The 27,987-nt window shown below is 39.1% G+C and overlaps 1 protein-coding gene across 3 annotated transcripts; it reads left to right on the top strand.

Moving 5' to 3' along the window:
* The first annotated feature begins 359 nt into the window (after window positions 1-359).
* Window positions 360-19,418, top strand: prtfdc1a (phosphoribosyl transferase domain containing 1a). Of its 3 annotated transcripts, XM_047158763.2 has the most exons (10): window positions 378-605; window positions 1,428-1,534; window positions 2,314-2,497; window positions 4,555-4,620; window positions 10,825-10,842; window positions 11,775-11,857; window positions 12,419-12,465; window positions 14,517-14,593; window positions 15,748-15,815; window positions 16,524-19,418. In XM_047158763.2, exons 1-9 carry the CDS (start codon window positions 573-575, stop codon window positions 15,793-15,795), a joined length of 663 nt encoding a protein of 220 aa, XP_047014719.1. In that variant the 5' UTR covers window positions 378-572; the 3' UTR covers window positions 15,796-15,815; window positions 16,524-19,418. The 3 variants fall into 3 exon arrangements, with proteins under 3 accessions (XP_047014723.1, XP_047014719.1, XP_017315447.1); XM_017459958.3 differs by lacking the exon at window positions 16,524-19,418 and having other exon boundaries at window positions 380-605; window positions 15,748-16,287; XM_047158767.2 differs by lacking the exons at window positions 10,825-10,842; window positions 11,775-11,857; window positions 12,419-12,465; ... (1 more) ...; window positions 15,748-15,815; window positions 16,524-19,418 and adding an exon at window positions 5,479-9,090 and having other exon boundaries at window positions 360-605.
* Window positions 19,419-27,987: the final 8,569 nt, after the last annotated feature.

The raw sequence follows: 27,987 nt of genomic DNA, 5'->3' as shown, positions 1-27,987 counted from the left end.
TGATGGAAGGAGTCTCCAGTGTCAGAGGTAACGCTGTGCGTTTTCCGATATCTTCAGGACGGAGGAGTTTACGCTTCGTGAGCTGTTCGTATGTAAACAAATGTCCTTGTTTAATAAATAATTAGAGGAATAAAACACTCGGGGACATGCTGTTACAGGAAAATAATCAATGTTGGGATGGTAACGGTATCTCAGTCAGAATTTACTGTAACAGCACACACACACACACACACACACACACACACACACACACACAGGGTTTAGGGGAAGGTCACAGTGAAGAGACTACACTACTGTTTGTGTCTATTCTCTATTGTATATAATAACTTGGGCATGACCGGCTGTACACACGGTTCCTCTGACTAATCCACTCACACACACACACACACTCACACACACAGCCAACCACATGCCATATCATACACCACCAATCATTTCATTACTGCAGAATGGATTCCGGCTCATGCGGGACATTTACAGAGCTGTGTAGTGCGGACGATTCCTCCGCTTCGTCCTGCGTGTCTCTTTACTTCTCCCTACTGAAGCCGATTCTTCCTTAAAACAGACCCGTGATGAAGGACGGACAGAAAGACCAGGCTGTGGAGGTGAATAAGGAACTTCTGATTCATAATTCATAACTTCTCATTTACGTTTCAGACGCGTCTATTGTTTGACAGGTTTATATCAACGCACTCGTTCTGATACATTATCGTTTCTATAGTAACAACTCGTTCAGAGGGAGTCGTACTGTAGTGACGTTTTCTGTAAGGAGATGTTTATTTAACATTTACGGAAGGAGTCCGTAGTGAGAAGCTTCTCTTATTTGTTTCCTGTTAAAGAATGCAGCTTGCTTGGACGAGCTAGCACGTGCCAGACCACGGCCGGGCTGTGTGTCCAACCGGTACACCTTCTTTTCCCAGCATGTAGGAAAAAAAATCAATAAATCATTTACTGAATTATCTCTACTGATGATGGTGGAGTTTAACAAATATTAATCTTCATGAAGTCCTGCTTTACAATTCCATTCATTTTAAATTCTGTTCGAACACTAATGGCCTCTTTCGAGTGAGCGACGATTTACAGATAAAAGCCGATGTTCTGTTGATATCGTATAATCGTGTTTCAGTGTCCTCGTGGCTCTATTTCGCTCCACAGAGTTATTATTGCACCTAGTGGTCAAACATAGGAACTGCAACAATCGCTAATAAATAGAGGCCTAATGAGGCGGGACTCCCACTGCCCCATGCTCAGGAGAGGAGCAGACAGGACAGATAAAGACATGGTTCTGACCTTCGAAATCAGCTGGTTAATCAGAATAACTTATGCATGAAAGGGTTAATAATACAGAATGATTATTATTTAGAGTTTGAATCAGTTTGATGTCATTTATGACATGTTTCAAATTTCCTTCTGTGCTTACATGGCAGATAGCAGATGATTGGCCAGGGTATGAATTAGAGCTGTTCACGTATCCGGAGCATTACCGTGGTGATGTGGAGAGTGTGTACATCCCACACGGCATCATCATGAACAGGTAAAGTTGTTGGTCTCGCTATACTATATCTATCATTAAATCTGTTTAATAAAATAAAGATTCAATCCTTCCGTCTGATGAAACAAAATAACTTTAGACGCTGTGTGTGTTGTGTACTAACACCGTGTATTCTGATCTCTCATTACTCTCAACCTCCTCAATATACTACGATACATACACCAGCATACACCACAGCGCTGCTGAGTTCTGGATTCTGATTGGTCAGAAGGTGTTGATTAGTTTTCTATAACATCGGCCCTGACGGTAGCGCAGCTGCACATCACAGCTTTATATTAGAGCTCGCTCTAATACGTTATCGTTTCTATAGCAACAGCTCGATCACAGGGGCATGTACAGCGGACGCTCTACATAAACAGATTGTTAAATGCCGAAGTGTAAGGCAATGTTTATGTAACGTTTACGGAAGGAGTCTCCAGTGTCAGCGCTTTGTAACATTCAGAGGTAACGCTGGAACTTTAAGCTTTCTGACATCTTCATGTTCAAAATGAAATGTAACAATAAACGGGTAAAAAATATGATGTGTGACATATGGAATTGAGGGGGACTGAGGGAAACTTGAACTAATGTCAATATAAATGTAAATTATGTTCCTATATTCATAACATGAGACAGACGTAAATATATATCTTCATGCTAGGACACAGTCAAGCTAAAACATTTTTCGTTCTTTTATATGCTTCCCTCGTTCTCTCGTTCAGAATTTTAATCGTATGAAATTTGACGTGCTGTGTGTGTCTATTTATCTGTGTTTATTTCAGGATCGAGTGTTTAGCCAGAGACATCCTGGAGGACATGGGTCATGATAACCTGATGGTTCTGTGTGTTCTGAAAGGAGGCTATAAGTTCTGCGCTGACCTGATGGACTCCGTTAAAACCCAAAGCCGGAGCTCTGATTGTCCCATCACCACCCGCGTAGAGTTCATCCGCCTCAAGAGCTACCTGGTAGGACGAGAACCCGTCAGATACATCATCTAGACTCGGAGTGGTGTCATGTGGTCCACCAGGACGCCATGAACCATCATATCGTACATGCAACTTAATCATTTAGCATACTTACTTTAATTCAATTGCGTCTTGTCTGAGAGATGCGTGGTGTAACAGGAAGCAACAAACAAACAAACAAATAAGAAAGAATCCCAATTGCAAAATCCACCTGCAGATTCACTCTGGATTATAAACCAGCACTCTGCACAGGTTTTCTCACTCGTATTGCCCTATCTGTGCTGAATATAAGATAAATATGAGGAATTATATGTTATACAGTACGTAAAGCATCACGTCTGCATTAAACAGGGGGATTTATCAGCTTTAAAAAAAAAGTTCTTCAGGTATCAAAACCAGGCAGAAATATAAGCATAAGCATGGACTAACGGGAAGAAACGAGCATACGCAAAATAGGAGACCAAGACTGTCACTGTGTGCAAGTGTTTCATTAAAGAGTCTGGATTTCATCCTGTGTTTCTCAACCGGCGGTTCGAGGACCCCTAGTGGTCCTTGCCGTAATTGCAGGGGGTCCGTGGGAATGTTTTTAAAATGTTTAACTATTTCATATATATTTTTCGTTAAATGTACCAAAATATATTCAAATTTATCATTATATTTGTCCATCAAATGTAAGAACAATTTAAGATATGTTTTTTTTTTTTTAAATGAACCAATTTGTTTATGTACGTGTATTCACAAATATCACGTTAGCTGAGCTGCTGATCGTTCATTAATGGATTTATTTGACATTTATTTACAAATGAAATGATAATTTGCAAAAACCTACGAGCGGTAAACAAGTTGGAGTGTCGCGTTGACGGATAAAATAAACAAAAGATCATTCAGAGAGTCGAATTTAATCTCGCGCCAACAATAAAATGTAAAAGAACAAAATTTAGAAATGCTCTGATTCGATTTTTAATGTCCGATGTTAATATTATTAATGTTAAATATGAATAAAATAAAGTAACATGTATAGAAATGACTGTTAAATATATAGTCTATAATTGTTGTGGAGTGAGGGTTGGGGTGGGGGGGGGGGGGGGGGGGGGGTCCTTGTGGATTGTTGGAAGTATGCTAGGGGTCCAGAGCTCACAACAGGTCGAGAACCACTGTAGCGTTACAGAGAGTTACAGAGTCACTGCTTTCTACCACAAGACATCGTGTTTCAGTTGGTTTCCACCAGATGATGGCGCTGTTGTTGTATTAACTCCCTGAGAATTGAGAAGACATTTCAAGTGGCAGTGAATACAAACTCAGTTGTACAATTACGGTGTAATCTGTAAGGATAAAGTTTACAGTGGTTTCGTAAATCGATTAAAAACATCAAAATGTAAAACACACCTGATGCGCCTTTGATGTTCTTCAGTGTCAAGAAGAAGTTAAAAAACCTTGTACGTTTTTGTCGTTAATTAACAGAAGGTACCGTACACCTCCATCTCGCGCCACACCTGACGTCATAATTATGACTTCCCACTCGTAAACTCGAACTTCCCAGGAGGACCTGAACACACAATTAGAAAGGATTACGTGTAGAAGCTCTTTGGGAAGATAAGAACCCGTGATAGCTCAAAAATGTCTGATGAAAACAGTGTTGTTCAGAAACTGTAGAGTTTATATCCGGAGCGCTGAGGCGTCATGTTTTCTGATCTTTTCACTCCAATATAACACACTTTTATTAGAGAGTTTAAAAAGTGTGTGACCGTCGAGGTGGTGAAGTTTTCTGTAAGGAGATGTTTTGGATGGAAGGAGTCTTCAGTGTCAGTGCTTTGAAGAGAGAGGATAAGGAGAAGGCTGGCAAGGGAACGACTGTTTACAGCTGCTATAATGTACCTGAGAACAGGAGCGTCCTTGTTTCACAGAAACGTTAAATGTAACTATAAACGGATAATAAGTATGTGTCGTTCTTTAATAAATAAACCATTGTAATGGTTGGTACATCGTTGTGGTATAAGAGGAGTAAAACACTCGTGTGTGTGTGTGTGTGTGTGTGTGTGTGTGTTTGATGACGGCAGAACGACCGCTCCACTGAAGACCTGCAGATCATCGGCCCTGAGGATCTCTCCATGCTGAAAGGAAAAGTAAGAGCAGGACTCACGCTCGGCTTTTATTTCTCTACAGCTGTGTACAGCTCTACACTCGAACCCAAAAAAACTACTATTTCTCCATAAACTCAAGTCTAATCAGCGAAAACAATCAGATATCAGAGCGAACAAATCAGATATCAGATCCTGTAATGACGGGCGAAGACTGCAACTGAATTTAGGAAAGAAAGAAATGTATTTTTAGAACTGAAAACGTTTAAATACTATAACAAGTCTGTTTTTTACTGTTGGTTTTATTATATTTATACTTTATACGCATTTAGATGTGTTATATTTTTAATGTGAGTGTTTCTGTGGGAAAGAGTTTAACTGTGAAGTGTTTCAGTTAAAAAAAAACAAACATTTTAAAGCTTTTTTCAGTATCATCTGATCCTCCTCAAGGGTTCGGTATCATATCGGAGAAGACAACGTGATATCGTTCCGTCTCTAATAATAATACGGAGAAGAAGAACAACAAACGTAGCCAAAAATAAAATCGTAAAATATCTGAATAATAATAATAATAATAATGATGATAATAATAATAATAATAATAATAATAATAATGATGATGATAATAATAATAATAATAATAATAATAATAATAATAATAATGATGATGATGATGATGATGATGATAATAATAATAATAATAATAGCAGTAAGAGAAAGAGGAAAACATATAACAGAATATTTATAATATGTAATAAAAAATACTAAATGTTATATAATTATGTAAAATAGTATTATATATATATATATATATATATATATATATATATATATATATATATATATATATATATATATATATATATATATATATATATATATAGCCTGCCATGACCATCCCAGTCCCCTGACCTGAACCCCATAGAACACCTGTGGGATGAACTGAAGAGGAGAGTCCACCAGCGTGGACCTCGAAATGTGAAGGATCTGGAGAGATTCTGTATGGAGGAACGCTCTCAGATCCCTCACCATGTATTCTCCAACCTCATCAGCGTTATAGGAGAAGACTCAGAGCTGATATCTTGGCGAAGCGAGGCAGAACAAAGTATTGACTAAAAGGGTGCCAATAATTGTTGCGCACCTATATTTAACAAAGGTATTTTTTTTAAATAAACATGTGTTGTGTTTGCAATTGTTTGATCTCCATGAGAGCAGAGTATTTTTGTGAATCTTTTAGATCAAAAGATCAAAAGGTTAAACAATAAAGACAATTTTCACAGCCTTCTTTGCTCATGTTTACCAAGGGTGCCAATATTAGTACACGGCCATGGCTCTCCCGAGTGTAAGAAATATTCGAAAGGTATCGCTTTAAAGTCTAGTGGCGTAGGTTAGAGGGGTAGGTTAGTGCTGTAGAGAGAAATAGTGGAGAAGCTGAAATAGTTCCATCTAATGGAGCCCGAGTTCTAACAAAAACGCTAAGGTACCGTGATGAGAGCACACTCGGGTCACTTCCAGGCCGTGTATGGTTGAAATTATACACATACGGTTCGGTTTTTATTAATGACAAATAGCTTTCCTTCTGACTCCGTTTCCTCTCCCGGTTTCTTTCTCATGATGTCTCGGGGACTTTTCCTCCACACTGTCCCCGCTGGCGTCTTCATCAATGATCTAAACCTACATCTGGATTCTGTAATGCTGCTTTGTGACAATATCTGTTGTTAAAAGTGATAACCACTGTGACATTTGTGTTTCCGCTTCAGTGTGTTCACTCTGTATGGCAGAGCACACCTGAAACACATCCATTCACACCTGTAGCATGACACGTGATCATCTGGACGTTCTTACGCTCCATAAAAGCCTAGTTAAGAAATCGAAATCTTCACTTTTAGCGCAGGAATGAAGCGGCTCCAGTCGTCTGACCGACAGCATGCTCACTTCAGTGAGTCGACTCTTTTCGGTAGTTTTAGCTAACGTTACATTTCCGATTAGCATCTTAATGATGAGAGTTTTATTTGTGTAGGAAGGTTGGTGGTATTTGTGGTGCACGTTGCCATCTCACAGCTCCACGGTCGCCAGATCCATCCTACGCTCAGGTTACTGGCTGCATGGGTTTCCTCGGGGTTTTCTGGTTTCCTCCCACCTCGCAAAAACATCCCATTAGGTTGAGTGATGACTAGGACTAGCATCTCTCATACCCAGTGTTTTCCAGGGATAAACTCTGGATCCACCGTGACCCTGACCAGGACAAAGCGCTTACTGGTGTGTCACAGTTTTGTCTGTAGTTTTGGCCTAAATCCCGCGAGAATCTCACTACCTTCATGCATCTCACCCGTCTTTAAAACCTTGACCATCAACCATGATGTCAGGATGAGAAAGATCAGCACAGTGCATGCTGGTTACTCAGGGTTCAGTCCAAACTAGGAGAGCTCCGATGCGTGTATGTTCTGTCTCAAAAACACAATCAGTGTAGGATATTTGTAGAAGAAGTTCTTGGGTAAGCGAGGGCAGAACAGGACCGCTGAGCCCGTAGTGAGCTGTTGTTTGTTTACTCTCTGGGTTTATAATGTGTTTTCATCTCGCCAACTGTGCCCCAGGACACAAAATCACTAATAATTTCACTCAAGTAACAAACAACCTGCTGTTTTATAGCCACATTAGTAAAACAATGAGAAGCAAAACAGGCCACGAATGATATTTCATTGAATTAGCCAGTAGAGCCCTGTTGAAAATAAAAAACAATAGAAACCATCACAGAAGTAATAATGGTTTTCACTACAAATACCATTTCGAACCATCAGCTAATTATTAAAACTATTTCCCTTACCATTATTGGTCCTTAATGGTATCCACAACAAATTTGCCAGTAGATACCCACAGGAAGCATTATGGTTTCCATTAAAACCAATACAATTCCCATTATAACCATTAAAACCATTTGTTGTTGTTTTTTTCAGCAGGGAGGTACAGGTCAGGTTTTTTCTTTGTGTCTTTGTGTTCAGATAGACATGATGACCTTCATAGCACAGTAGCTTCAATGATTATCTAATCTAATCTGGGTAAATCAGACCTAGCCTGTTTGCTGTCTAGTTAGATCAAGGCATAATATCCATTAGTTAAAAGCGTAGCATTTGTTAGCTCGCTAATTCAGATAGACACGGCACAGAGTAGTTGTTAAATGAAAGGTAAATACTGTTCACTGTATTCATTTGTTCAAAACAAAATGTCTAACTTTAGCTAGCAAATTACCAATGCTAGCAGGTCCAACGTAAGGTAGCTAGCGAACAGGGATCATTAGATCAATAATATGAGTCGATTTGATACGTCGAAAACACTATCGTTTTTAAACACTATCTGTATCTGCTAGACTAAACTAATACAGGTGTACGGTGTACCGTACTTTCAGCTTGTGTACGTGGCTTCTATCTCATCACTGATGCTGTAGAAGTTTGTTTATTGGAATTATTCCAGGTGTGAGGTACAGGTGTTGCAGTTGATGTCAAGAGGTACAACAAAAGATTATGAACGAAACACTGATTTTAAACATTGATGTAAGGTGAGAGAAACGAGTCTCTAGGCTCTTGTGCCGCTTTACCTCTGAGCTCTAAATCTTAGTTCAGCTTGCATCAGATTCAAACTGCACTAGCTGGGAAAACCGCTTCTTTCATGCAGGGAAGTTGTGCTCGTAAAAACATGCCATTCACAAATTCCCTTCAGCTGGGCCTGATCTTAGTGGCTACTTTCAGAAAAAAAAACACAAAAACCCGACGTAGCTTTTTTACACCGCCGCAGGGCATCACACAGAACGTCAGCACAAACTGAGCCCTGAGAACACACCGCCATCGCTCCCGCCCTTGTTTCAGGCACAAGCCCACATCAAAGCGCGGCGTTACGAACATGGCCGGTGTGTTTAACAAGTCCGTCGTCATCGTCCGATCTCGTATGTAAACATAGACGGTACAGACGGCTGGAACGAAAACAAACAGACGAGAGCAGCCACAAATGAACAAGCTCAAACAAACGTCTGAAGGCAGAACCTCACGCCGTCCCCCCACCCCCCCAATCCAGCTCTGATCTGTTGTTGTTTAAGCTCGATACTGGGTTTAATTTGTCCTCCCATCTTCCGCGCGTAAATTCAGGGAAACGAAAAGCTCGGCGCCGGAGACGTCGCTTTCACAAGAACCGCTTTTGCGAAACTGCGATCTTGAACTGTTTATGAACTTCCTTTGCTTTGTGATATCCGATGCCAATCTGACATTGTTATGTGGAAGTCATGTGTAGCACAGACACAGAAAGACGCAATTATGGCTTATTACTACACACACACACTCAAACACACAAACACACACTCACAAACACACACACTTTATATTTTTACTTGTAGGTATTAGTTTACCGGTTACGGTACTGATCTAGAAATTAAGGCCACCTGAGAGAAAGTTCTACAGTGAATTCCTCATAGCTTCATGACGGATGTTGATGCATTTCCTTATCCGTGTCCCACACAGCTTCGGTTATGTTTACATCAGCGGTCTTACAGTGATAATTTAATACCGTCTCCAGTTGGAAAGGGGGAAAAAAAAGTCCTTTAAATATGTCCGAAGGTTTCGATTCATTCTCCACAACAGCAGCTGTGACAGTAGCTCCTTCGCTGGGACATGTACTGTACAGCGGACGCTCCACATCCTTATTTACAGTCATATTTATGGAAGGAGTCTCCAGTGTTAGAGCTTTGTAACAGCCAGAGGTCACTTTAAGTTTGGAGACATGACGTGTTCAGTGTCTGAAGTTCAATTCTTTAGTTTTGCGCTAGCGCTACAAGGCTAATGTAGAAACAATTAAATCTCTGCTCCAAACCACATCCAGTTCTCCGTGTATCTGACCGCTGGAACGTTGCCAAGACCACCTCGTTTGAACGCTTTTTATGTTTCATTTTTTAAGGTTCATTAAACGATGATGAGTCTTTATTGATCAGGTATACATCACAGCACGGTGAAATTCTTTTCTTTGCATATCCGAGCTTTGGGTCAGAGAGCAGGGTCAGACATGATACAGCGCCCCCTGGAGCAGAGAGGGTTAAGGGTCTTGCTCAAGGGCCCAACAGTGGCAGCTTGGCAGTGCTGGTGCTCGAACCCCCGACCTTCCGATCAGTAACCCAGAGCCTTAACCGCCAAGCCCCCACTTAAAGATCCTTTTTGTGCATGTGTTACGGTTCTAGTAAACACGTACCCTGTTATTTTGACCCGAACAGCGCCAAATGTTTTAACTTGAACCGAGAAATGTGTTGAGTCTTTGTGTTGAATATTCAAACAGATGTTATTTGCATGAGTCTTTCCATTCAGATATGGGTGTTTTTTTATAATGCTGCATCTTGTGGCTTCTACACTGGGAATGAAAAAGGCCCGGCGTGATCGAGAGTGCGCAGAGTCGAGTGAAGCGCTGGAACATCTGCGTTCAGTACAGAGAGCAGAAACCGAAAACAAAGCAGATTAATCCTTAGAATCTGTGGGGTTCCTGAAGACCTCAGACCAGCTTTAACAGTTCAACATTACTACTCAAGTCCTAATATGTACTCCTCTATAAACTCTATTCCCACTGATTATGAAACAAGCTTTGATGTTTGATGACTTTTCTGTCGGCTTGGCGTGTATATTTCTAAATTTCTTCCAGAAAATTCCGCCTACAATATTCCACACAACATATACCTTCAACACTAAATATTTCAATATTCAACATTTGAGTTGGGAATGCTTTCATCCCACATGGTTTCTAAGTACAACCTGATGATAATGGGCCTCTACAGCAGTTTACAGCTGATCTTACAATCTGTAGATCACAAAACGTCGATAGAAAATTACCTGGGAAAACAAACAAACACACAAGCAAACAAACAAAATAAACAGGAAGTCTGGCCATGAGCCTGTCAGTCTCCACACTTGACATGAAGAATGCAAACCAATTTGGAGCAAAGCGGATTTTAAAAATGTCCCACTACGAAACGCTTCCCTGAAGGATTCACCGCATAATTAAGAGCTCCAGAAAAGGGTTCTACTTAAAAACCTGTTTAGGAACAAGCAAAGTACCCTTCTAGAGTGTTCTAGAGTCACTATATATGTGTCGTATGTACTATCTAATGCAATCACTTAGTAGAGTCCCACTCTTCTTATACAGTACACACACACACACTATTATTTACGCATGTTGTTGATTTTCTAACCTTCCTCGCTCTTCTTCTCTCCACATGTAATACAGAATGTCCTGATAGTCGAGGTAAGTGACCACATCATCATTTACTGTCTTTTTGTGTGTGTGTGTGTGTGTGTGTGTGTGTGTAGTAGCTCGTTACTATAGATTTTGGTGCTGTAGGACACCATTAAATAACGACACAGCTTCGGACAGGTGATGTGGAGAGGCTATGACACTTGACTCATGCCATAGGTTATGATCTAGTGAATCTTCAGGCAGTTGAATGAACATGCAGTCATCCAGCGTACAGGCTAGCAGCTCGTTTTGAGCGGTTTTTTAGACACACGTTTGTTCAACTGTGCTCGATGTGACATCATTAACCAGGGTTGCCAGGTTTCAGTGAAATTTCCAGCCTAATTTTGTCTCAAAATCCACATAAAAACCTGAGACTAGCCTAAAAAAACCCCCACTAATTTCTCAGCCTTTATTTGGGGAGCAAGGCCACCGTGGTGCACACGCATTTCTGATGTACAGATATTATCCACTTAATAATCCCTCTCTGCCTCTCCCAATCTTTACAGTAGATCATGCAGTAGAAATGGTCCTGTACATCAAAGACACTCTCTGCGCTTACACCTTGGCTTTGTTTGTAGAAATGTATTTGATTTAATTCTGATTATATGTCATACAGCAAGATCTTTGTGGCCATGGAGTATTTCTAAACTAGTTCAACCATGTCTTGAGCATGGGGCGGTGTGATTCCCGCCCCAGTGGGCCTCTATTAGCGCTTGCTGCAGTTCTTATTTTTGACCATGAGCTGTGGACGATGAATGGGACAGTAAGCAAACTAAAAGGCGAGCAAATCAATGGAACATCAGCTTATATCTGTCAAATTGCTGGAGAAATAATTCGTATTTTGAGTTGTGAACCATATTTCCTCCTCACACACGACACGGCAGAGTTGTATATGAACTGATACATAAATCGATAATACCACGCTCCCACTCACTCTGAAGGCGATAGTGGACACGGGGAAGACCATGAAGATGCTCCTGCAGCATGTGGAGAAGTTCCAGCCCAGGACTGTCAGAGTGGCCGGGTGAGAAATAAACAAAATGATGTGTTTATGACGGGTTTTCACTGGCGCATGCCGTCAGTTTAATGGATACCATGGTGCAGAAGGAAACTGGCCAGTCTCAGGCATCTGTAATCACTTGTACAGTCAACTCCAGAAGTATTGGCACCCTTTCAGGAAGAAAAAAACGCATTTGTTTGATATTTTAACCTACATTTACAGTAGGAGGCATGCTGTAGTTTTATTTGAACACAATATTTTAAATCATGTTTGTTGGTTCTTTTTTTTGTGCATGTGGATTTTGTGGATATTTGGCAGCGATAAGGTTGTGAGTAATTTGACGTTTGGAAGAATGCATTCTTAATTTTCTTTATTGGCATCGATAGTTCTGCTGCATGATTTGAGAATAAATTTAAAAAGAAGACATTTTTATGAACTTTTTTGTCATTTAAAGAAAAACAAGGTTCATCAGCTGCTCGACTGGAAATGTTGTGTGCCGTTATTGCCTTTTCTCTTAAAGGGTGCCAATAATTTTGGAGATTAATGTATAGAGCCATTTGAAATGTTGTGTGTGTGTTTCTTCAGCTTGCTGGTAAAGCGGATTCCCGGCGGAGCTACAACACTTCCAGACTGTGAGTTCACTCGGACTCTACTGAGACCTCCACATGAGCACGTCCAAATAAACGATTTATCCTAAAAGAAAGAAAAGAAAAGGATAATGCAGTGAAGGAGGACAGCTTTGAGGTTGGAGATTTCAAAATGATACGTATGAGACACACTTGGCTGCCTATCGTCTATAAATGTGCTAAACTGAAATTCACTCCAGATGTATTTGTACTCAGGCGCGTGTGCTGATAAACACCAATCAGCTGTAAATGACCAAGCACCTTCACGTCAGTTTTCATTTAGACACTCCCACAAAAGTCCATGAAAGGTAAAGCTCACAGAGAGCTGAAAATGGTTACCATAGACACTCACTAACTCCTCCTCCTCGGTTCCTTTTGTCTTCACTGAAATGCTAGACATCTGTCGTACGTTATGGATTTGTTTAGGAATCACTTTCCTTCAGGTCATTAATCTGAAGCGAACGATTTTCACAAAATGTTCATTAAATCGGCGCGCGAGTAAATTTGATCGAGGGTTCACATTAGCGAGTGTCCCTATACACATGTTTACACAAACTCCAGAGAGAAAACAGGACACGAACGGTTTTCCAATCAGATAATCAGATTTTCATGAACAGCACGTTTCTTGTGTAAACGCTCCTGTGAATGATTTACGAAGAAGTCTGTTCGTATTCAGTGTGATAAGTGAGGCCCGGTGTTGGTTCGCTCCTGTGTGGTTTAACAGCGTGCTCATGAGCGCCCTCTATGTGCCCGTAATGCACTGCTCAGTCAATTTAGATGCAGTCCTAAACAAAAATTCCCAAATATGATTGTCGTTACTGTCGCACTGTGGTTTAGTGGTTAGCACGTTCTCCTCACACCTCCAGGGTCAGGGGTTCGATTCCCACCGTGGTCCTGTGTGTGCAGAGTTCGCATGTTCTCCCCATGCTTCCGGTACTCCGGTTTCCTCCCCCAGTCCCAAGACATACATGCTAGGCTGATTGCCATGTCCGAAGTGCCTGTAGTGTGTGAATGTGTATGTGATTGTGCACTGCAATGGACTGGCATGCTGTCCAGGGTGTACCCCACCCTGTGCCTGAGGCTCCAGGTTCCCCATGACCCTGTAGGATAAGTGGTATAGAAAATGGAGGAAAGAAAGCAAACCAAACAAAATCTCAAACAAAACACAAGTGTTTACTTCTGCTCTGATTGAGACTCAACAAAGAGACTAATATCCTGTATTCTTAATCGAGAATTCTTAGTGGAACATCAGACGTTTTAAGAAACGTATTAAATGTCAGAAAGTATCAAATCCATTGCAATCCTTAGGCTTAGTGGGTAGCACGCTTGTCTTGCACCCCCGGGATTGAAGGTTCAATTCCTGCCTCCACCCTGTGTGCATGGAGTTTGCATGTTCCATGTCCCCAGTCCAAAGACATGCACTGTAGGCTTTTTGGCATTTCCAAAATGCCCATAGTGTGTGAACAGGTGTGTGACTGTGCCCTGCCATGGGTTGGGATGCCAGCCTGCTCTGGACTCCCCTGGGAGAGGCTCCAGGCTCCCTGTGACCGTCTGTAGGATAAGCAGTATGGAAGATGGATGGAGGGATATTTTAGTCTCTGTGACAGAGGGATTTTCCCACAATGCACAGCAAATGTGTTCATTTTAGCACTACAAAAACACAGTGAGTAGTTTTACAAACGTTACAGGCAAATCCCCAGCTAGCGCGTAACCTTTCCGCTTCCACACATGCTGAGCATTTCTTCTCCCTTCGATTCGAGTCTTGTCGTAAAGCTCTGCTGATTTGAGGTTAGTGTAAAAGAGTGGACAGAACAAACATGAGTGAAATTTGCCTGGTGAAAAAAAGGCCAATTTGCAAGACAGGCATGGACGCCAGAACGGGATCTGCTCCTGCAAGCAGTTCATTTCGAGGTCATGTAGGTGATCTTTAACCATGCAAATTCACAAATCTTGGAAATATGAGCTAAAACGTCTGAGCTGAAACTAACTCAGAAATAAACCACATCAGAAATATATACATCTTTGTCTTTCCTGTTTCTTTATATCCATCTCTGCAGATGTCGGATTTGTCATCCCTAATCGCTTCGTCGTTGGTTACGCTCTGGACTACAACGAATACTTCCGAGACCTGAATGTGAGTTCTCTGAGATGTTTAGTGGCACTCTGACTCAGAGAGAAAGCAGAGAAGGGCAGGAAAGCTCCACTTCCACATTGCTTTCCATAGTCAAATTCCCACATCTCCAGTTTCTGCAGGCAGATTAGCATGATGAGCTCACTGCACACACCACTGCACCACACTTTTTCAATGCACTGGTGTTTCTCTCAGACTACATTCACTGGGAATGTTGGCATCTCTCCGATGATATTGTAGTCGTTCAAAATGAACTCAATATAGTGAATTAAAAAGCATGATGAAGTAGCCTACATCGGCACCCCCCACACACACTACCCCTGCACTACCCCCAAAACACACACACAGACACAATCACAGTCACGCCATGATTGCTTGAAGGATATCCAGGTGTTATACCACTCCCCTGCTACGTAGCAGGAGTGAAGTAGAACCCTAGTTTCCTTCTTCCCTACCTTCCAGTCATTCCTTAGTTTCCTTCTTCCCTTCCTTCCAGTCATTCCTTAGTTTTCTTCTTCCCTTCCTTCCAGTCATTCCTTAGTTTTCTTCTTCCCTTCCTTCCAGTCATTCCTTAGTTTTCTTCTTCCCTTCCTTCCAGTCTTTCCTTAGTTTTCTTCTTCCCTTCCTTCCAGTCATTCCTTAGTTTTCTTCTTCCCTACCTTCCAGTCATTCCTTAGTTTCCTTCTTCCCTACCTTCCAGTCATTCCTTAGTTTTCTTCTTCCCTTCCTTCCAGTCATTCCTTAGTTTTCTTCTTCCCTACCTTTCAGGCTTTCCTTAGTTTTCTTCTTCCCTACCTTTCAGGCGTTACTTAGTTTTCTTCTTCCCTACCTTCCAGGCGTTCCCTAGTTTCCTTATTCCCTAGCCACCAGGCATTCCCGAGTTTTCTTTTTCCCTATCTAGCAGGTCTTTCTTAGTTTTCTTCTTCCCTACTTTCCAGGTATTCCCTAGTTTCCTTCTTCCCTAGCCCTGCTTATGTCCGCTGTACACGTCCCTGTGAATGAGCTCTTACTATAAAAAAAACAATAATGCCTTAGAAGGAGTGTATTAATATAAACCTGTGATTTGCAGCTGCACTACTGTCAGAGCTGCTGTTATATTATAGAAAATTGGGGGAAATATAGTGAACTGGTTCTTCTCTCTCATTCTCTCTCTGCAGCACATCTGTGTCATCAGTGAAACCGGGAAGCTGAAGTATAAACTGTGAGAAACAGACACGTTACCAGGGTTTGTTCTTGTCTCAAATTGATAAAGCACTTCAAACTAACAAGCTCATTGTGGGGTATCTGTGGTGAGGTTCATGGAATTTTGTAAAAAATAAATAAATAAATAAATAAATAAATAAATAAAGTCATTCACTATAGACTATATTCAGAGTCGACTTAAGTGCACATGGTGTGGATTTAATACTGAAATTACCCACACTGTTACTCAGACCTCAGATGTAAGTACAACCTTAAGAGCCATTCTGACCTTACGCAAGAGTTATTCATGCAGGGGGCGGAGTTTGTCTGAAAGGCGTGTCTCAGTTTCATGTGATTCTGATCTTGAACTTAAGAGCTTTTTTTTTCTTAAGTGATATTATCTCAACTGAGGAACAGTGTTAAGTGCAGCACCACTGTCTCATAGTTTGATGTAACTACAATATGTTGGAAATGTATGTTTTGTCTATAAATACACTCAAACTCTGCTTTCTGTCAGAGGCAGTCAGGTTTTCATTTAATATCTGTTGATATTTGATGGAGTCCATGATGCCATGTATCCTAACAAAATGTCCAGGTCCTCTGCAGAAAAACAGCCCAAAACATTAAAGATCCTCCTCCATATTTAACCGTGGACATGAGGGACTTTTCCATACGGCTCCCTCTCTGTGTGACCAAAACCACCTCTGTGTTTATTACCAAAAAGCTCTATTCTGGTTTCATCTGACCGTAGAACCCGATCCCATTTGAAGTTCCAGTAGTGTCTGCACACTGAAGACGCTCGAGTGTGTTTTTGGATGAGAGTAGAGGCTTTTTTCTTCAACCCCTTCCAAACAGCTTGTGGTGATGTCGGTGACTTCAGATTGTAGTTTTGGAGACTTTCTGACCTCGAGACACGACTAACTTCTGCAGTTCTCCAGCTGTGATCCTTGGAGATGTTTTGTCCACTCGAACCGTCCTCTTCACAGTGCGTTGAGACGATATAGACACACGTCCAATTCCAGGTCGATTCATAACATTTCCAGTTGACTGGAACTTCTTAATTATTGCCCTGATGGTGAAACGGGCGTTTTCAATGCTTGTGCTATTTTCTTATAGACACGCCCCATTGTGTGAAGCTCAACAACCTTTTCCCGCACATCACAGCTACATTCCTCGCTCTTACCCATTGTTATGAATGACTAAGTGAATTTGGCCTGTGTGTTACCTCATATTTATACCCCTGTGAAACAGGAAGTCATGGTTGAACAATTTCCTGTTCCTAGTCACCCAGGTGTACTAAAAACATTTAAAATATCAATGGAAATATACTTCAGATATATTTTTCTCATATGAATTCGAAGGGGTGCCAATAATCGTTGCACACCTATATTTAACAAAGATCTTCTTTTAAAATGAACCCGTGTTGTGTTTGAAATTGTTTGATATCCATGATGGGTGCCAATATTAGTGGAGGGCAGTGTAAATTATTTATGAACAATGCTTAACGTGAGATGTAAGTGCAGCAGACGAGTCAGCTTATCCTTCACACCGCCGGCACATTACTCTTAAGTACAGCGCATCTCTCAAATTAATACAGTGAACTTTCTCCACATAAATATCCACTTCTGAACTCACGTGACAGACTCTGAATACGGGCCAGGATTGAGTATTTTGGTGATTTTTTTTAATAACGTTTTATGATGTGTTCCGTGTTCGGTTCGGCTGTGAATTATTTGACGAGCAATTAATAGGATATCGTATTTAAAGTGTTTTACACGGAAAATGATGGTGCAACAAAATGAAAAATTATTTTAAAAAACGACCAAACATTCAAGCACTTCTCTGAGAAGGAGCCTTTTTTGTGATTGTTATCGTACTGGACTTCATAAAATTCTGATTTATTGTTGTTATTACTGAGAGCTCTGTGGAAATTTATTACCATAACACAAGGCTATGAGATAAAGAGATAAACACAGCCAGGGCCGATGTAACCCTCAGAAACTTCCTTCAAGTCTCTGGATGTCTGCTTAACTTCAGCTGTGTTAGAAACAATCTCATTAAATATAGTGTGTTCTCCTTGAATGTAATGATGAAGGAAGTTTAGTGCTGAAGAACATCAAATGAACTTTCAGCATATGTGGCTCTCTAAAGAGCCAGAACGACTCATTGGATGTACTCTAATTAAATACATTACAAAGATGTTAAAGTGTTTGGGGAATATAAATGCGTGTGGGATGGACAACAAGTCTGTGTGTGGTATTAGCTTAGAAGTTAAAGATCTCTACTAATGACCAAAATGTTGTAAGATCTAATTCCATTCCTGCTATGCTTTAGATTCATGGTCTGATGTTTCTGAGCTTGGCCAGATCTAAGGTTTGGGAGAGAGAGTTTCTCTCAGAAAACATTCCATGACTCAGCCTGGGTGTGAAAATAGCATAACCATCAGAACTCACCATCTGTCATGGGGTTGGGACTGCTGTAGGTATGCAATCAAGAACTTCAGATCCATCACTGAGGCTGCTGGATGAAAACACACCTCTTCTTCTTTTCTTTTTTTCCTGTGTACCAAATATGAAATCTGCTAATTGAATTATCTCTGTAAAACATTCATAGAGTCATCCAGAACTAATGGCATATGGGTCATTCCATCTCAAGTGGTCCAATGCAGGTTGCTTGACTGTTTTTAATTGTCCTTAATTGTTTTTGAGTGATTACACTATACCTACGTAGGTAAGCCCTGAAAAAAATACAAATAAAACTCAAACTCAAACTCTTCTCAATATAAATTGACCCTAAAACTGGAACTGTGAGCAATCTTGAGCATCATATTTAGACCTAAGTTCTAAGTCTATGGAAAGTGTGAAATGTTTATATATGTAGATGCGCCTTGTAATGAGCTCTAGAGATCGGTTTTTGTTCCACGGAGCTAGAACCACCCTGAGCCGAGATATTGAGGTTTCTCTAAACAGCTGTATAACCAAAATTTGTTGTGTGTCATGAGAAAAAGATGCTTGTTACAATTAAACAAAGTAAAAGAATTTAAATTAAAAACAGTCAAGCAACCAACTTTGCAATTACTGTACCCATATCAGAGGACAAGGGAACGTGCCCAAGTGTCCACCCTTAAGATAAGTTGCAAGAAGTTGCTAAAAAAGTTGCTGATTTGTTTATTCATTAATTTGTCATGATTATTTGCATGTTAAAACATCTCACATGAAGAAGCGGGATACTGACGAATGCTCTTAAAGCAGAATAGAATAAATAGAGTACTCATCATTTCTGAGAGCTGTATGGAGGGCGGGACAGTCACCAACATCTGCTTTCATTTCCAAATCTTACAAAAGAATCGCTAAGTTGCCGTCACTTCATATACCCACCTCTGCATGTGTTGAGACTGTGTTGCGTATGTTTCGCTCAGACAATGTTCTGTCAAAGGTTCTGGTAGATAACTCTGGTGGATAAGGGCATAACCTCCACACATGTTCATGCCCTCTCCTGGTGCCTGTTATCATTCAAATTATTAAGCACACAAATATGTCCATGAGAAAGCATAAAGCGAAGCTGCTCACTTTTAACGGATGGATTGTTGCTATCCCATTAATGCTACATGTTTAGTTTGATGTTTAGTTATCTGATCATGATACGTGTCACACCTGACCGTTTCAGACATCATGAGTGTCAGGATTCTATTCAGATCAGGATTTTCTACATAAACATGCAGGTGCTTTTAAAATACATCATAACCAAAGCCCCTCCCAATATATTACATCATAACCAAAGCCCTCCCAATATATTACATCATAACCAAAGCCCCTCCCAATATTACATCATAACCAAAGCCCCTCCCAATATATTACATCATAACCAAAGCCCTCCCAATATTTTACATCATAACCAAAGCCCCTCCCAATATATTACATCATAACCAAAGCCCTCCCAATATATTACATCATAACCAAAGCCCCTCCCAATATATTACATCATAACCAAAGCCCTCCCAATATTTTACATCATAACCAAAGCCCCTCCCAATATATTACATCATAACCAAAGCCCTCCCAATATATTACATCATAACCAAAGCCCCTCCCAATATATTACATCATAACCAAAGCCCTCCCAATATATTACATCATAACCAAAGCCCCTCCCAATATATTACATCATAACCAAAGCCCCTCCCAATATATTACATCATAACCAAAGCCCCTCCCAATATTTTACATAATAAACCAAACACCTCCCAGTACATTACCTGGGCCAAATAACATTCAGATTGCAGCTACTGTATTAATTCCTTGTTTTTAGCGGTTTGCACAGCACGGGATTTTGAGTTTGCGTAGTTTACTGTGAAGGCCATTTCCTAGAGGCCATTTTTAATGTGAATCAGTTGTCAGGATGCTTAATGAACTCCCTTGTGGAATGTTTGGGAAGTTCCGGCAGTGGCTAAAAGCCTAACTGATAACAACACACATCACTAACACACACACACACACACACACACACACACACACACACACACACACACACACACACACATAACTTATACATATTTCCAGGTACAGAGAGTACACAGGAATTGCAGGATGGAATTTGGAATTTATGAGTGATTATTTACTGTAAGTGAGATACAATAATCATACATGTACAGCATGCACACATACACACACACGCACACACACACACACATCCACGCACACACACGCACACACACATACACACATACACACACACGCACACACACACACACACATACACACACACACACACATACACGCAGACACACACACACACACATACACGCACACACACGCACACACACACATACACATACATGCACACACACACACACACACACACACACACATACACGCACACACACACACACACATACACACATACATACATGCACACGCACACACACACACACACACACACACACACACACACACACACACACACATGTCGCGGTGGTCAGTGAAGGAGGGGGAGGAGGGAAGGACCTTGGATTCCTGGAATTTCACTAATCTGTCCTTAAACTTGTCCTCGCCCTTCACATTGTCCTGCTTACACCTTTATCAACATCTTCATCCCAATTATCCTCTTACTCATAGAGCACAATAAAAACACTGTTCAACATGCTGAACTGTGTATGACCATCGTACTAAACTCCATCCGAACCAAGGGAAGATTTCCAGAAACAGTTTATATTTCAAACATGTACGGGATGTGTGATTTATCCTTCTTCTATTTTACTAATTTACTAGTGTTTTATTTGCAGGAAAGGTCGAGTGTTCAGAATACTGAAGTGTACTGAATACTGAAAAGTACAGAATACTGAACTGTAAGGAATACTGAAGTGTACGGAATACTGAAAAGTATAGAATACTGAAAAATATAGAATACTGAAGTGTAATACTGAAGTGTATGGAATACTGAAGTGTACGGAATACTGAAGTGTAAGGAATACTGAAGTGTACGAAATACTGAAGTGTAAGGAATACTGAAAAGTATAGAATACTGAAAAATATGGAATACTGAAGTGTAAGTAATACTGAAGTGTATGGAATACTGAAGTGTAAGGAATACTGAAGTGTATGGAATACTGAAGTGTAAGTAATACTGAAGTGTAAGTAATACTGAAGTGTACGGAATACTGAAGTGTACGGAATACTGAAGTGTAAGTAATACTGAAGTGTATGGAATACTGAAGTGTATGGAATACTGAAGTGTACGGAATACTGAAGTATAAGTAATACTGAAGTGTATGGAATACTGAAGTGTAAGGAATACTGAAGCGTATGGAATATTGAAGTGTAAGTAATACTGAAGTGTACGGAATACTGAACTGTATGGAATACTGAAGTGTAAGTAATACTGAAGTGTATGGAATACTGAAGTGTAAGGAATACTGAAGTGTATGGAATATTGAAGTGTAAGTAATACTGAAGTGTACGGAATACTGAACTGTATGGAATACTGAAGTGTAAGTAATACTGAAGTGTATGGAATACTGAAGTGTAAGGAATACTGAAGTGTACGGAATACTGAAGTGTAAGGAATACTGGAGTGTATGGAATACTGAAGTGTAAGGAATACTGAAGTGTAAGGAATACTGAAGTGTAAGTAATACTGAACTGTACGGAATACTGAACTGTATGGAATACTGAAGTGTAAGGAATACTGAAGTGTAAGGAATACTGAAGTGTAAGTAATACTGAAGTGTATGGAATACTGAAGTTTAAGGAATGCTGAAGTGTAAGTAATACTGAAGTGTACGGAATACTGAAGGGTATGGAATATTGAAGTGTATGGAATACTGAAGTGTAAGTAATACTGAAGTGTAAGTAATACTGAAGTGTATGGAATACTGAAGTGTAAGGAATACTGAAGTGTATGGAATACTGAAGTGTAAGTAATACTGAAGTGTATGGAATACTGAAGTGTATGGAATACTGAAGTGTAAGGAATACTGAAGTGTATGGAATACTGAAGTGTACGGAATACTGAAGTGTAAGTAATACTGAAGTGTACGGAATACTGAAGTGTATGGAATACTGAAGTGTACGGAATACTGAAGTGTGCGGAATACTGAAGTGTATGGAATACTGAAGTGTAAGTAATACTGAAGTGTATGGAATACTGAACTGTAAGGAATACTGAAGTGTACGGAATACTGAAAAGTATAGAATACTGAAAAATATAGAATACTGAAGTGTATGGAATATTGAAGTGTACGGAATACTGAAGTGTAAGGAATACTGAAAAGTATAGAATACTGAAAAATATGGAATACTGAACTGTAAGGAATACTGAAGTGTACGGAATACTGAAAAGTATAGAATACTGAAAAATATAGAATACTGAAGTGTAATACTGAAGTGTATGGAATACTGAAGTGTACGGAATACTGAAGTGTAAGGAATACTGAAGTGTAATACTGAAGTGTATGGAATACTGAAGTATACGGAATACTGAAGTGTACGGAATACTGAAGTGTAAGTAATACTGAAGTGTAAGGAATACTGAAGTGTATGGAATACTGAAGTGTATGGAATATTTAAGTGTATGGAATACTGAAGTGTAAGCAATACTGAAGTGTATGGAATACTGAAGTGTAAGTAATACTGAAGTGTAAGTAATACTGAAGTGTAATACTGAAGTGTATGGAATACTGAAGTGTATGGAATACTGAAGTGTACGGAATACTGAAGTGTAAGTAATACTGAAGTGTATGGAATACTGAAGTGTAAGGAATACTGAAGTGTATGGAATATTGAAGTGTAAGTAATACTGAAGTGTATGGAATACTGAAGTGTATGGAATACTGAAGTGTAATACTGAAGAGTAAGTAATACTGAAGTGTAATACTGAAGTGTACGGAATACTGAAGTGTACGGAATACTGAAGTGTAAGTAATACTGAAGTGTATGGAATACTGAAGTGTAAGGAATACTGAAGTGTATGGAATATTGAAGTGTAAGTAATACTGAAGTGTATGGAATACTGAAGTGTATGGAATACTGAAGTGTACGGAATACTGAAGTGTAAGTAATACTGAAGTGTATGGAATACTGAAGTGTAAGGAATACTGAAGTGTATGGAATATTGAAGTGTAAGTAATACTGAAGTGTATGGAATACTGAAGTGTAATACTGAAGTGTAAGTAATACTGAAGTGTATGGAATACTGAAGTGTAATACTGAAGTGTATGGAATACTGAAGTGTAAGGAATACTGAAGTGTATGGAATATTGAAGTGTAAGTAATACTGAAGTGTATGGAATACTGAAGTGTATGGAATACTGAAGTGTAATACTGAAGTGTAAGTAATACTGAAGTGTATGGAATACTGAAGTGTACGGAATACTGAAGTGTATGGAATACTGAAGTGTACGGAATCCTGAAGTGTAAGTAATACTGAAGTGTATGGAATACTGAAGTGTATGGAATACTGAAGTGTACGGAATACTGAAGTGTAAGTAATACTGAAGTGTAATACTGAAGTGTATGGAATACTGAAGTGTATGGAATACTGAAGTGTAAGGAATACTGAAGTGTAAGGAATACTGAAGTGTATGGAATACTGAAGTGTAAGTAATACTGAAGTGTATGGAATACTGAAGTGTACGGAATACTGAAGTGTATGGAATATTGAAGTGTAAGTAATACTGAAGTGTAAGTAATACTGAAGTGTAATACTGAAGTGTAAGGAATACTGAAGTGTATGGAATACTGAAGTATAAGTAATACTGAAGTGTACAGAATACTGAAGTGTACGGAATACTGAAGTGTATGGAATACTGAAGTGTAAGTAATACTGAAGTGTAAGGAATACTGAAGTGTACGGAATACTGAAGTGTATGGAATACTGAAGTGTAAGTAATACTGAAGTGTAATACTGAAGTGTACGGAATACTGAAGTGTAAGTAATACTGAAGTGTATGGAATACTGAAGTGTATGGAATACTGAAGTGTAAGTAATACTGAAGTGTATGGAATACTGAAGTGTAAGTAATACTGAAGTGTAATACTGAAGTGTATGGAATACTGAAGTGTATGGAATACTGAAGTGTAAGTAATACTGAAGTGTACAGAATACTGAAGTGTACGGAATACTGAAGTGTATGGAATACTGAAGTGTAAGTAATACTGAAGTGTAAGGAATACTGAAGTGTACGGAATACTGAAGTGTAAGTAATACTGAAGTGTAATACTGAAGTGTACGGAATACTGAAGTGTACGGAATACTGAAGTGTACGGAATACTGAAGTGTAAGTAATACTGAAGTGTATGGAATACTGAAGTGTAAGTAATACTGAAGTGTATGGAATACTGAAGTGTATGTAATACTGATGTGTAAGTAATACTGAAGTGTATGGAATACTGAAGTGTAAGGAATACTGAAGTGTACGGAATACTGAAGTGTACGGAATACTGAAGTGTAAGTAATACTGAAGTGTATGGAATATTGAAGTGTAAGTAATACTGAAGTGTATGGAATACTGAAGTGTATGGAATACTGAAGTGTAATACTGAAGTGTACGGAATACTGAAGTGTAAGTAATACTGAAGTGTAATACTGAAGTGTATGGAATACTGAAGTGTATGGAATACTGAAGTGTACGGAATACTGAAGTGTAAGTAATACTGAAGTGTATGGAATACTGAAGTGTATGGAATACTGAAGTGTATGGAATACTGAAGTGTAAGGAATACTGAAGTGTATGGAATACTGAAGTGTAAGTAATACTGAAGTGTATGGAATACTGAAGTGTAAGGAATACTGAAGTGTAAGGAATACTGAAGTGTAAGTAATACTGAACTGTACGGAATACTGAACTGTACGGAATACTGAAGTGTAAGGAATACTGAAGTGTAAGTAATACTGAAGTGTAAGTAATACTGAAGTGTATGGAATACTGAAGTTTAAGGAATGCTGAAGTGTAAGTAATACTGAAGTGTACGGAATACTGAAGGGTATGGAATATTGAAGTGTATGGAATACTGAAGTGTAAGTAATACTGAAGTGTAAGTAATACTGAAGTGTATGGAATACTGAAGTGTAAGGAATACTGAAGTGTATGGAATACTGAAGTGTAAGTAATACTGAAGTGTATGGAATACTGAAGTGTATGGAATACTGAAGTGTAAGGAATACTGAAGTGTATGGAATACTGAAGTGTACGGAATACTGAAGTGTAAGTAATACTGAAGTGTACGGAATACTGAAGTGTATGGAATACTGAAGTGTACGGAATACTGAAGTGTGCGGAATACTGAAGTGTATGGAATACTGAAGTGTAAGTAATACTGAAGTGTATGGAATACTGAACTGTAAGGAATACTGAAGTGTACGGAATACTGAAAAGTATAGAATACTGAAAAATATAGAATACTGAAGTGTATGGAATATTGAAGTGTACGGAATACTGAAGTGTAAGGAATACTGAAAAGTATAGAATACTGAAAAATATGGAATACTGAACTGTAAGGAATACTGAAGTGTACGGAATACTGAAAAGTATAGAATACTGAAAAATATAGAATACTGAAGTGTAATACTGAAGTGTATGGAATACTGAAGTGTAAGGAATACTGAAGTGTAATACTGAAGTGTATGGAATACTGAAGTATACGGAATACTGAAGTGTACGGAATACTGAAGTGTAAGTAATACTGAAGTGTAAGGAATACTGAAGTGTATGGAATACTGAAGTGTATGGAATATTTAAGTGTATGGAATACTGAAGTGTAAGCAATACTGAAGTGTATGGAATACTGAAGTGTAAGTAATACTGAAGTGTAAGTAATACTGAAGTGTAATACTGAAGTGTATGGAATACTGAAGTGTATGGAATACTGAAGTGTACGGAATACTGAAGTGTAAGTAATACTGAAGTGTATGGAATACTGAAGTGTAAGGAATACTGAAGTGTATGGAATATTGAAGTGTAAGTAATACTGAAGTGTATGGAATACTGAAGTGTATGGAATACTGAAGTGTAATACTGAAGAGTAAGTAATACTGAAGTGTAATACTGAAGTGTACGGAATACTGAAGTGTACGGAATACTGAAGTGTAAGTAATACTGAAGTGTATGGAATACTGAAGTGTAAGGAATACTGAAGTGTATGGAATATTGAAGTGTAAGTAATACTGAAGTGTATGGAATACTGAAGTGTATGGAATACTGAAGTGTACGGAATACTGAAGTGTAAGTAATACTGAAGTGTATGGAATACTGAAGTGTAAGGAATACTGAAGTGTATGGAATATTGAAGTGTAAGTAATACTGAAGTGTATGGAATACTGAAGTGTATGGAATACTGAAGTGTAATACTGAAGTGTAAGTAATACTGAAGTGTATGGAATACTGAAGTGTAATACTGAAGTGTATGGAATACTGAAGTGTAAGGAATACTGAAGTGTATGGAATATTGAAGTGTAAGTAATACTGAAGTGTATGGAATACTGAAGTGTATGGAATACTGAAGTGTAATACTGAAGTGTAAGTAATACTGAAGTGTATGGAATACTGAAGTGTACGGAATACTGAAGTGTATGGAATACTGAAGTGTACGGAATCCTGAAGTGTAAGTAATACTGAAGTGTATGGAATACTGAAGTGTATGGAATACTGAAGTGTACGGAATACTGAAGTGTAAGTAATACTGAAGTGTAATACTGAAGTGTATGGAATACTGAAGTGTATGGAATACTGAAGTATAAGGAATACTGAAGTGTAAGGAATACTGAAGTGTATGGAATACTGAAGTGTAAGTAATACTGAAGTGTATGGAATACTGAAGTGTACGGAATACTGAAGTGTATGGAATATTGAAGTGTAAGTAATACTGAAGTGTAAGTAATACTGAAGTGTAATACTGAAGTGTAAGGAATACTGAAGTGTATGGAATACTGAAGTATAAGTAATACTGAAGTGTACAGAATACTGAAGTGTATGGAATACTGAAGTGTAAGTAATACTGAAGTGTAAGGAATACTGAAGTGTACGGAATACTGAAGTGTATGGAATACTGAAGTGTAAGTAATACTGAAGTGTAATACTGAAGTGTACGGAATACTGAAGTGTATGTAATACTGAAGTGTATGGAATACTGAAGTGTATGGAATACTGAAGTGTAAGTAATACTGAAGTGTATGGAATACTGAAGTGTAAGTAATACTGAAGTGTAATACTGAAGTGTATGGAATACTGAAGTGTATGGAATACTGAAGTGTAAGTAATACTGAAGTGTACGGAATACTGAAGTGTACGGAATACTGAAGTGTATGGAATACTGAAGTGTAAGTAATACTGAAGTGTAAGGAATACTGAAGTGTACGGAATACTGAAGTGTAAGTAATACTGAAGTGTAATACTGAAGTGTACGGAATACTGAAGTGTACGGAATACTGAAGTGTACGGAATACTGAAGTGTAAGTAATACTGAAGTGTATGGAATACTGAAGTGTAAGTAATACTGAAGTGTATGGAATACTGAAGTGTATGTAATACTGATGTGTAAGTAATACTGAAGTGTATGGAATACTGAAGTGTAAGGAATACTGAAGTGTACGGAATACTGAAGTGTACGGAATACTGAAGTGTAAGTAATACTGAAGTGTATGGAATATTGAAGTGTAAGTAATACTGAAGTGTATGGAATACTGAAGTGTATGGAATACTGAAGTGTAATACTGAAGTGTAC

The sequence above is a fragment of the Ictalurus punctatus genome, chromosome 1 (genome assembly GCF_001660625.3).
Source record: "Ictalurus punctatus breed USDA103 chromosome 1, Coco_2.0, whole genome shotgun sequence".
Classification (NCBI taxonomy): Eukaryota; Metazoa; Chordata; class Actinopteri; order Siluriformes; family Ictaluridae; genus Ictalurus; species Ictalurus punctatus.
The sequence above is the reverse complement of the archived record's forward strand: the minus strand, read 5'-3'. Positions and strand labels throughout refer to the sequence as shown.

Bases quoted from the DNA above. Each gene is read 5' to 3' on its own strand.
- prtfdc1a (XM_047158763.2), top strand. From the start codon at position 573: ATGAAGGACGGACAGAAAGACCAGGCTGTGGAG. The intron at 1,535-2,313 runs GTAAAGTTGTTG...TGTTTATTTCAG, and splicing joins CACGGCATCATCATGAACAG to GATCGAGTGTTTAGCCAGAG. The intron at 12,466-14,516 runs GTGAGTTCACTC...CCATCTCTGCAG, and splicing joins AGCTACAACACTTCCAGACT to ATGTCGGATTTGTCATCCCT.